Source organism: Ostrinia furnacalis, unplaced genomic scaffold (genome assembly GCF_004193835.3).
Source record: "Ostrinia furnacalis isolate ACB-3 unplaced genomic scaffold, ASM419383v2 OfSCF6522, whole genome shotgun sequence".
Classification (NCBI taxonomy): domain Eukaryota; kingdom Metazoa; phylum Arthropoda; class Insecta; order Lepidoptera; family Crambidae; genus Ostrinia; species Ostrinia furnacalis.
The window spans coordinates 17,778-29,656 of NW_021136761.1; the positions used below are offsets into that span (position 1 = coordinate 17,778).

The following is an 11,879-nucleotide window of genomic DNA, read 5'->3' on the forward strand; positions in this document are numbered from 1 at the left end:
CATCCTAACAACAAAAAATATATCACGGTACCTAAGTTATGTCATCCAACATGCCATCAAGCATTATTACAATACCTAAAATATTAGTTCAGAGTAGGTAAAATATATTACAATTTAACTGCTGGATCAGCAAAAACGATTTATTATATTCAAATCAACATCCGGCAATTCCTCACGCCACCGGGCCAATAATCAGCTCTATTTTTAAAGGAGCAGCGGTGATGGTATGGGACATTATATTTCAGGCTTCCCACTTCCAAGCAACTTAGGCTAGTACGTTCAATCGCTGAACATTTAGTTGTAATTTCTGTACTTTATTATTTTTCATTTAAAATCATTGAAAGTTTTAAAGTAGTTTTTTTTATTAAGTCTGCTTGCCGCAAAACCTTGACTCCCTATTTATGGTGCCTACAGGTCAAATTATTTCATCAATAACACTAAAATTGAACATTAACTGATATTAAGTTTTCAATTGATAGTTCTATCATGTACATACATCACTAGTAACGTCAAATTACAAGTATAGATGACCCACGCTGAACTGTCCCGCCAAACTCAATGACAGGGGGGCGCTACCATCGTTCAACTATAAGGTTTCCAACATGGCAAAAATCTGAACCAGCGATCCGGTATTGACGGTGGCGCCCCACTGTCAATGTCATCGACAGGACAGTCCAGTATTTTGGAACTATATTACAACAACATTGCGTCGTGTTCCAATACAGTGGATTTTCTTCACATTCAAAGAAATAATCATCTCGAGTTGCTGTTTGTTTACATTCCTTTCCGACGTGAATGGCCCATAAAAAACTTGATCTCAATGGAACACACCACATTCAACAAAATGTCACATTGTGTGGTGTAGCTCGGGTGTGTATTTAGGCTTTTTCAGTAAGTTTTTTAGCAATTTTCGCTATAAAAATGGATAGAATTACAAGTTTAGAAAATGAAATTGCTAATTTACGAAGAACTTTGCAAGAAAAGGAGAACGAACTGTACGAATTAAGGAAGGAATATACATTGGTAAGTGGTCACTAATTTATAATGTTTTTAAGTAGGTACTTTTACATGAGTAAAATGTTTCAACTTTACATTTACAGCAACAAACGAATACTGAAGCCTTCAACCTAAACCCGCAATCCAATGCTAATAATGTTTTTAAAACAAACATGGGTGACAAACTTACTAAATTAGATATAGTGAGGTAAGAAGTTTTTTTTTGCAATATTTATGTTTTGAATTTTTACAGGTCAGTCAACTGCTCACATTATTACTTTAAGGACTATTTATTTTAGTTAGTATATGAATACCTATAGTTATTAAAGTTTTGCATTTTTGAGAGATGTAACTTAAACTCAGTATTTTTAAAAAACCTGGCTCACACTTCATTTAAACAGGTATTCTTAATGTTTTGACAACAAATCGCTGAGTTGCGATCCTATTGAGTAATCGTTCTATCGAAAATGACCTTTGTGAATATGGATTTAGAACTGTTTTCCAATGAGACAACTTTTGAATGTCAGCGAAAGCCAAAGATGATACTGAGTGGGTGACCTTTTTGGCAACACATTTTTTTATCTCTCTTTTTATTTCCAAATAAAGTTTTTTTTCTTTCCTTTTATAAAGGTATAGCAGACAGATCCTACTACCAGATATTGGTGTAACGGGGCAAGAAAAGCTGTGCGCTGCTAAGGTTTTGGTCGTCGGTGCAGGAGGATTAGGCTGCCCTGCTGCTATGTACTTAGCTGGGGCAGGTGTAGGTATGTATTCTTTATCCTACTATAGTCTGGTCCGTGAGCACGTAGAATTTTGTCCAATGACCCCTAGCTACCCATCCTTATCGCTCACGCGTAATTATGTTGCTATCGCGCTCGCACACTCACTGCGGGTGCCCGTCGCACAGTCGCGACAGCAATATAATTACGCGCGAGCGATAAGGATGGGTAGCTAGGGGTCATTGGACAAAATTCTACGTTCTCACGGACCGGGGTTTAATATTGTAAATGCGAAAGTTTGGATGTCTGGATTTTCACGCAAAAACTACTGAACGGATTTTGATGAAACTTAACAGTATTATAGTTTATAACCCAGAATAACATATAGGCTATAATTTATGACGATGTGTGACAAACGAAACTTCACGCGGGTGAAGCCGCGGCCAAAAGCTAGTTTAAAATAATTATTGATTTATTACCCTTTGCAGGTCAGATCGGCATTGTAGACTACGATAAGGTGGACCTCACAAACATTCATCGACAGATTCTTCACACTGAGGCTGATCAAAACGACAGTAAGGCAGTGTCGGCTACTAAAAGCTTGAGAAGGTATTGACATTTATTTATCAAAATCAAAATCAAAAAATATTTATTCAGTTTATACCACAAGTGGCACTTATGAACGTCAAATATAGCAAACAATAAAAAGAAAAGGTAGCCCTTATCACTAGCAGCCGCACGGTGGATCGAAATGGCATTAAAGTGGACATAGGGATTTTTTCCGGAAAATCGAATTTTGAAAATTGCCAATCGATAGTCCTTTGCTCACTCATCACGACATGTCATATCACATTTTTCTCTAAACCTGATACTTTAGCTTAAAAAAAATAATTTGTGTTTTTTTTGTATGAAACGAGACATAAAATGCTAATTTTCTCCGAAGACCTGCTAGATCGTGACTTGAAACAACCTAGGTAACTGCATTATTTATTAATATTCTAAGCTATTTCCAGCTGCTCCAAACCGCAACTTAGCCTGTTAAACGATTCCGAAAAAAAATAAAATTGACTCTTCTTGTAATTGTATTTTAGTTCTTTTTTTTAGAAAAAGCTTCGATTACGGTACTAGAAAGTGATTTTATCGTTAGGTGACATTGTTATCTATTCTCAGAATCTGTTAAACCCTTTCTTTCCTATCAGCACATGACTTTAAAACAACAATGAAGTTACTCATACTTCGTAAATAACGTGTTTTGCGAATAAGCAGATAATGGTCAGGGGTGGGGGTAAAAAACAGATAAGGATTGTTTATTTGTTTTAAATTTAGTTTGGGCTGTGTAACGTCACCAATAACATTCAACTTTAAATGCGGTTTTTAACATGTAATTACAATGGAAGCTATTGTGAATAATATAGATTTGTTCGTAGTCTTAAGAAATACCTTAAAACCTTTGATGGACAGTGAGGAACTTTATAATCACCTTTAGCAGAAAATGGTACATTTGTCAGAAGAAAACTGTGTAAATTTTGTCTTCATCAAAAACTACTTGCCAGACCCAGTTAATTGGAGATTCAAGCCAATCACTGTTTCTTCTTAAAAATTGGGGAAGAGATAGATGACAGTTTGTCCATCATCAAGAAGAATAATGGTGTAAAAATCACTTTGATTTTTGGGTATTTCACGTTCTTTGAATTTGTGAAATGTAAAATGTCTTATTTCTTATTGTAAAATGCTTAAATCTAAGAATTTTCTCAACTAACTATTTGCCTAAGGACCTATGCTATCCCAACTAATATTATAAATGCGAAAGTAACTCTGTCTGTCTGTCTGTCTGTCTGTCTGTCTGTCTGTCTGTCTGTCTGTTACGCTTTCCCGCTTAAACCTCGCAACCGATTTTGATGAAATTTGGCATAGAGATAGTTTGAGTCCCGGGAAAGAACATAGGATAGTTTTTATCCCGGTTTTTGAAACAGGGACGCGCGCGATAAAATTTTTCTGTGACAGACAAAATTCCACGCGGGCGAAGCCGCGGGCGGAAAGCTATTAGGATATAAATGTTTGTTATATCGTTTTCACAGTATTTTTATAAACACACAACAACGATATAACAACGATATAACAAAAATTCAGCTTGTAAACTGACGCTAAAGTAGAAATTTGAAAACCTGTGAGGACTTGATAGAATTCTTAAATACTATACTAATCGAAATATTATCTCAACTAACTATTTAGACGACGAAATTGCCTAATTATTTATGGGTAACTGGTTAATGATTGTAACGGGTTGAAAAAGTACTGTTTTTGCGCCAAACGGCGTAAACGCTCTTAACACTGTTTTCTTCTGACAAATGTACCATTTTCTGCTAAAGGTGATTATAAAGTTCCTCACTGTCCATCAAAGGTTTTAAGGTATTTCTTAAGACTACGAACAAATCTATATTATTCACAATAGCTTCCATTGTAATTACATGTTAAAAACCGCATTTAAAGTTGAATGTTATTGGTGACGTTACACAGCCCAAACTAAATTTAAAACAAATAAACAATCCTTATCTGTTTTTTACCCCCACCCCTGACCATTATCTGCTTATTCGCAAAACACGTTATTTACGAAGTATGAGTAACTTCATTGTTGTTTTAAAGTCATGTGCTGATAGGAAAGAAAGGGTTTAACAGATTCTGAGAATAGATAACAATATCACCTAACGATAAAATCACTTTCTAGTACCGTAATCGAAGCTTTTTCTAAAAAAAAGAACTAAAATACAATTACAAGAACAGTCAATTTTAATTTTTTTCGGAATCGTTTAACAGGCTAAGTTGCGGTTTGGAGCAGCTGAAAATAGCTTAGAATATTAATAAATAATGCAGTTATACCGACCTAGGTTGTTTCAAGTCACGATCTAGCAGGTCTTCGGAGAAAATTAGCATTTTATGTCTCGTTTCATACAAAAAAAACACAATTTTTTTTTTTAAGCTAAAGTATCAGGTTTAGAGAAAAATGTGATATGACATGTCGTGATGAGTGAGCAAAGGACTATCGATTGGCAATTTTTAAAATTCGATTTTCCGGAAAAAATCCCTATGTCCACTTTAATGCCATTTCGATCCACCGTGAGCCGCCCGCGACTTGGTACGCGTGGATCCCATTTTACCCCCTTAGGGGCAGAATTTTGCAAAATCCCGTCTTAGTGAGCATACGTTCTAAAAGGAACCCCCATGCAAAATTTGAGACTCATAGCACTTGTAGTTTCTGAGATTTCGTGACAAGTGAGTCAGTGACCTTTAGAGTAGGCGCACGCCGTTGTCGTTTTCGTCGGCCGATAGTTTAGTCGGGCAGTTGATCAGTGTGGGCATGTATGGGAGTGCGCACACTACGCCGATTCGATTTGGCCGATTCTTCATACAATTTGAAATCGGGCACAACTATCGGCCAACTAAAAATCAACGGTGTGCGCCTACTCGTATCAATATCAATTCAGAAAAGGATCGTAACCGTATCAACTTGAGGTGGTCAGTATTATTTGTACGAAACTCCATACTGCAACGCACACTTATCCGCAACGTAACGTAAACGTCTCGCCTCGCGTATGACAGCGCGCGAAAGGCGATACGTTGTATAACAAGTAATCATTTTAGTTATTAAGTAATTTTAAGTTTATGTAAATCTAAATTTATATAACTCAAAGGTGACTGACTGACTGACATAGTGATCTATCAACGCACAGCCCAAACCACTGGACGGATCGGGCTGAAATTTGGCGTGCAGTAGATGTTATGACGTAGGCATCCGCTAAGAAAGGATTTTACGAAACTCCACCCCTAAGGGGGTAAAACGGGATCCACGCGTACGAAGTCGCGGGCGGCCGCTAGTATTATAAAATTGTTTATTGAATAAATAATTACTCCAGTAACAACTAGTGCAATAAATAAATCTCAATTTGAAATATTTATTTACTTATGTATATCTTGGCTATGGCAGAATAACAGGGTTTGTGGGTCTCCTGCAATCACTGAGTCATAAACCTTTTTGTCTCTTATGATTTTTGTATCTGTGAAAAACTGTAAATGAAACCTGTTTTGAGACAAATAAATATACTTTCTATTCTATTCTATTCTGTTTAAAACATTTTATTCCAACAGCATCAACTCACACATAAAGGTGCAGCCGTACAATGTACAGTTGGACTCGACGAACGCTCTGGATATCGCGTCGCGATACGACGTCGTGCTTGACTGTACTGACAACGTGCCTACAAGATATTTGTTGAACGATGCTTGTGCTATTACCAAGGTATGTTAGTTATCCTACTAATATTATAAGCGAAAGTTTCTGCCGCACAATTTATAAACGCAGTAAGTAACACGTGAACAGTTTCGAGAAAAACGCGATCAAAGTTGAAATTTTATTTTGGGGTGTCTACAATTAGTTACGCAAATATTTGTAAAAAAAAATATATGGGCTTATAGAGCTAAACTCAAAGTTTATTTTGATATGAGGTTTTCGTATTTTAATTAATATTTTGTATTTAAAATTATNCTTACTGCGTTTATAAATTGTGCGGCAGGTTTGATGTCTGGATGTTTGTTACTCTTTTACGCAAAAACTACTGACCGGATTTTGGTAAAACTTTATGGTATTATTGTTTATAACCCAGAATAACATATAGGCTTTATTTATGACGATCTGTGACAAACTAAATGTCACGCGGGTGAAGCCGCGGGCGAAAGATAGTTTATTCATGTAGAAAGAACCAGTTTTTAGATATTTTGTTTAGTTTCTAATATTGTGTGGCTTTACTAAATGTATGGGAGCTGGACACATTGAATTTTCAGATAGATCCAGTTTATTCTGTATCCTATTATTGATATCTTCTTCTATCTAAATCTAAATATAACTCAAAGGTGACTGACTGACTGACTGATCAACGCACAGCCCAAACACCGCTGGACGGATCGGGCTGAAATTTGGTATGCATGTAGATGTTATGGCGTAGGCATCCGCTAAGAAAGCATTTTACGAAACTCCACCCCTAAGGAGGTAAAACGAGATCTACGCGTACGAAGTCGCGGGTGGCCGCTAGTCCTTGGATAGAGCTTGTGAAGCACTCTTAGGATCAGTAATCAGTTTTTCGATGTCTTGTATAGTTTAGAAATAATCAAGTGAGATCACCTATCGTTTCCACCTTGTATACGTCCCAAATATAGCTTGCCCTATCACCACTTCAGGACAACATAATGAGCTGGTGTTGAGAAGAAGTGGCGGAAGAAACTCAGTCACCTTTAATATTATAAGTAGAAGTTACATAGTTATTAAATAAATTAATTCTAAGTAACGTTTTTAATATTTTCAGCTGCCATTAATATCAGGGAGCGCTCTCAAAATGGAAGGACAACTAACAGTATACGGATACAGAGCTTTGAAGAACTCTAACGAAAAGGTAACACACTTAAATAAAGTATTTTATCTAGTTTACTTTATTTACTAAGGGAATGCAACAGTAAAATTCTTATATCTGCTTGAAGTTAATATAAAACTGAGAAAAAAATCAAGTTACACTAAATTCAATTTATCTATACTTATAATAAATCTGTAGAGAGGTCAATTCTGTACATTAAATATATTTTCAAAATAACTATCAGGGGGTGATTAGTGATCGATACTGATGCCAAAAGAGCAATCAGTAAAATTTTTGTCTGTCTGTCTGTCTGTCTGTCTGTCTGTATGTTCCTTATAGAAACAAAAACTACTGGACGGATTTTAACGAAACTTGGTACAATTATTCTTCATACTCCTGGGCAGGTTATAGGATACTTAGGAATTCCCACGGGAATGGGAATTAGCGGGAAAATCGTTTTGTATGAAAAATCTGAACCGCTTAAGTTAGACGCTTGAAATTCGACATGCAGGTACCTTAGTAAACTTAAAGCTTAGTTACAACAGGATATTGCAAAATTCCCACGGGAACGGGAGTTAGCGGGAAAAAACATTTGTAAGAAAAATCTAAACCGCTTAAGTTAGACGCTTGAAATTTGGCATGCAGGTACCTTAGTAAACTTGAAGCTTAGTTACAACAGGATATTGCAAAATTCCCACGGNGCCAATGCAGTTGGATCTTATTTGACTGTCCTGGCGAATATTGATATATTCGTATCCGAAAATCCGCGGCGTCATACTAGAAAGAAAGTATCTGGGTCTCTTGTGCATAATTTTGTACAGTTACAGTTAGTTGAAGAAAAATTACTATTTACACTACTACTACAATTTAACAAATATACAAACACACAAACTTTACCTCTTTATAATATTAGTATAGATTTAGAGGAAAACCAAATTAGTAGAACATTAGAACTGTAACTTAGGTAGGTCTATCTATAATATAAAAATAAATCGCAAAATGTGTTGGTAAGCGCATAACTCAACAATGCCTGGACCACTTTTAGCAATTCTTTTTTTATTAATGTTGAAGTCCAAGGATGGTTTTTACAGCGAGAAAAATTCGAATTATTTCCGGGAAAACCCCGGGCGGAAAGCTAGTTATAAATAAAATTATTTGTATGGTACCTACTTCTAGTGTACATCCACTAGTTATACAGGGTGTCCCAAAAAGTAGTATCAAGCTGAAGTCCAGAGGTAGAACATCACTAATCGCCGCAACTTTTGATAGTTTTCGAGTTATGTTTTTTTTACAACATACAGGATTTTAGTTTACATTCGTGTCATTCGTGTTATGGATGTAAATGTTGCAGTCAAAACTCATAATCGGTCAAAACCACATTTGCCTGCAAAAATTAATCAAAAGTGGTTTTGACTAACGCCCTTGGTCAAAACCACTTTTCACTGATTTTTCCAGTCAAAAGTGGTTTTGACCGTTTATGAGTTTTGACTGTAACATAAATACTTCTGAATCAGCTAGGCCTAGTATTCATCTAATAATAAAATCAGGCATGTGACTTGACTATTCGCGCCACAATGACCAAAAAAGTGCCTAAGCACAGAAATTTAAAACAATCATAACTTGAAAACTATCAAAAATTGCAGAACATACATGGGGGTGATTTGGATAGCCCTTTTTGGGACACCTTGCATAAAACACATAATTACACTACTCTTACCACATAATTTTACCAAATTGATGCTTAAATTGAAATCAACATCTGTGCAATAAAGTTTTTGTGTAAATTACTGATTATACCTCCCCAAGGAATAGACTAAGAGCTAGTGAATGCCAGACCTACGTAATTTTATAAAAGCTGAAAGTTTGCTCCATTGTATGCTCCCAATATAGGTAAGAATATTGGTGCATCATGAAGTCAGCATGGCTTTAGCAGATACCCTAAAAAGATTGTCTGGCAAGGAGTTAGAACTGTCAACACTGTCTGGTTGATGATGGTATGGTAAGACTTAAGAAAAAAGGAAAATTGAAAACTTGAGAAAAAAAGGCATCTTTAGAAAGGGGTCATCCATAAAGTACGTCACACGTAAAGAGGGGGGGAGGGGGTTGACAAAGTGTGACATGGTGTGACAAGGGGTGGGAGGGGTCCTAAGTTTTGTGACATCACATTTCAATTGTTTCAAATATTTGATATAATGTTGATTTCATTAAAAAAAAAGTACTTAATTTAAATTAAAATAAAACTAATTTCGGAACTGCTGTTAATTTAATAATTTTTCGATGTGAAATTGCAAAACATGTGACGTCACACTAGGGAGGGGGGGGTCTCAGAAATGTGACCACCTGTGACAAGGACGGAGGGGGGGTCAAAAAATCATGAAATTCGTGTGACGTACTTTATGGATGGCCCCTTATGTCAAAATTAGCATTTGTGCATGTTCAGACAGATAATAAAAAATCTATCTTATTATTATAGACGACAAATGTATGGCGTTGTTATAAAAAATTCTTAGAGGTTAAGTTTCTCAAAATAAATTTTAAATAAACAACTTGAAGAAATTACAGCGTATTACGTGGTATTACACTTGAAAATTTCGACGGGTTCATCATTTCATCCTAGACTGCATCCCACTTAACATCAGGTGCGATTGTGGTCAAATAACTGCCTTGTTATGCATAAAAAAAAGTGTCTAAGTAGCTCAGTTGGAACTGAAGAGAACGGAAGAGTAGTCGCCCGGCAAGCGAAAGGTCGTGGGTTCGAGTCCCGCCTTAGGCAGTTCGATTTTTTCAAGTTGTTTATTTAAAACTAGCGGCCGCCCGCGACTTCGTACGCGTGGATCCCGTTCATCTATCTTACGCGGTTTAGATTTTTTCATACAAATGTTTTTTCCCGCTAACTCCCGTTCCCGTGGGAATTTTGCAATATCCTGTTGTAACTAAGCTTTAAGTTTACTAAGGTACCTGCTTGCCAAATTTCAAGCGCCTAACTTAAGCGGTTTAGATTTTTCATACAAAAGGATTTTCCCGCTAATTCCCGTTTCCGTGGGAATTCCTAAGTGTTTTTGTTTCTATAAGGAACATACAGACAGACAGACAAAAATTTTACTGATTGCATTTTTGGCATCAGTATCGATCACTAATCACCCCCTGATAGTTATTTTGAAAATATATTTCATGTACAGAATTGACCTCTCTACAGATTTATTATAAGTATAGATGTATGTATTTAAAATACATCGACAAAAGTTTGTAAACCCGATGATGTTTCAGGACCAATCGTACATAGGTCCGTGCTACCGCTGCGTGTTCCCTACTCCGCCGCCGCCCGAAACGGTTGGCAGTTGCTCGGCCAACGGAGTGGCAGGGCCTGTCCCTGGAGCCATAGGTAAGTCAGTTTCAATAATACAGGGTGTCTCTTAAGGCTGATTTACACGTATTAAGTAGTTAAGTAATTAATTTAAAGAATTTGTTAATTAATTAATTCTGTTTAAACAGAATTTAATTTTAATTTAATTTAATAATTTGTGTAATTTATTGTAATCGATGTGGTGACTAAACATGTAAGCGCTTTGGGTTTTCTGTAAGCTTATTATGTTGCTCATTAAATAAATAAATAAATGTAAAGTAGGTAACTAAATTTTAACTTGTCTACTTGACAAAATGCAATTAATCACTTATAATTAAGTTAAAATTTAGTTACCTACTTAACTACTTAATACGTGTAAATCAGCCTTTAGTTGGAGTATCATGAGAAATCTTATTTTAAAAGGATGATAGCGATTTCAGTTTCACCAGGGTTTTTTAATTTAACTTTTGTATTTTTTTAAATAAAATATCAGTAATTTGGCCGACTCGAGATCCGAGGAACGTGGGTTCGATTCCCGCCGCGGTTGGACAATTGTGGTGAACCCACTTGCAACACAAGCATATTTAGCTTACCACGAGGGGCTAACGGGTAACTTAGTAATACAATACAAATTACTTCAAATATTCTTAAAAACTATTGCAATGAAGAATAAATTAACGTCCAACGATACTGAAACATCAAGGGGCAAAATTATTGAACTAATAGTTGAATTAATAATGGAAACCCAGTAGTATTGATAGTAGCGCCCTCCTGTCAATGTCAAAATTTTAAAGGACATTTTCAGTGTTGTGTCCATCGTGGCAAAAATGTAAGTTAATAACGCCCGTATTCAATTTAATTAAAATAATAATAATATAATAGTTAAAAATAAATAGTAGTGCCCTCCTGTCAATGTCATAACCGGGACACTAAAGTGTTGTCCAGCTATAAATAATTATTTGTTTCCCTAACAGGATGTCTACAAGCATTGGAAGCCATAAAATTGATAGTGGGGCAGACTCACGAAAAGCTACTGGTTGAGAGAATGCTGCTCTTCGATGGAGAGGATATGACTTTTAGAACTGGTAAGTAAATAACACTAATACTGATTCCGTGGAGGGTAGTTGAACGGGAAGCATGGTCGATCTGTTTTAATGGTTTCAATTTATTATTTAATGGACTTTAGTGTACAAATTTGGTGTTATTTTGTGTTATAAAGCGCAGTGAAGTGATAAATTATAAAAAACATTGAAATACTTCGAATTTGAGCGCGCATCGAGTGTCGAGTGGGTTGTCGTATGAACAACCCGCTTTGGACCCGGTGGCGTCTCGAAACCTGCTTACGGGCATACTTAACTCCACGGAATCCATGAAAAATCAATAGAACTGAAACACCCACGTTCTATTGATAACTATGTCAAT

The 11,879-nt window shown here is 36.1% G+C and overlaps 1 protein-coding gene across 2 annotated transcripts in view; it reads left to right on the forward strand.

Moving 5' to 3' along the window:
* The first annotated feature begins 705 nt into the window (after positions 1 to 705).
* The window catches only part of Uba4 (Ubiquitin-like activating enzyme 4), a 25,671-nt gene continuing 14,497 nt past the window's right edge, over positions 706 to 11,879 (forward strand). Inside the window, exons 1-8 of one of the 2 annotated variants that reach the window (XM_028317878.1) lie at positions 706 to 1,023; positions 1,101 to 1,204; positions 1,627 to 1,760; positions 2,204 to 2,324; positions 5,859 to 6,009; positions 7,070 to 7,156; positions 10,382 to 10,496; positions 11,432 to 11,542. In XM_028317878.1, coding sequence (XP_028173679.1) covers positions 922 to 1,023; positions 1,101 to 1,204; positions 1,627 to 1,760; positions 2,204 to 2,324; positions 5,859 to 6,009; positions 7,070 to 7,156; positions 10,382 to 10,496; positions 11,432 to 11,542 — 925 coding nt within the window. In that variant the 5' untranslated portion in view covers positions 706 to 921. The remainder of the gene's footprint in view (positions 1,024 to 1,100; positions 1,205 to 1,626; positions 1,761 to 2,203; positions 2,325 to 5,858; positions 6,010 to 7,069; positions 7,157 to 10,381; positions 10,497 to 11,431; positions 11,543 to 11,879) is intronic. The other variant, XM_028317879.1, reaches the window with a different exon arrangement.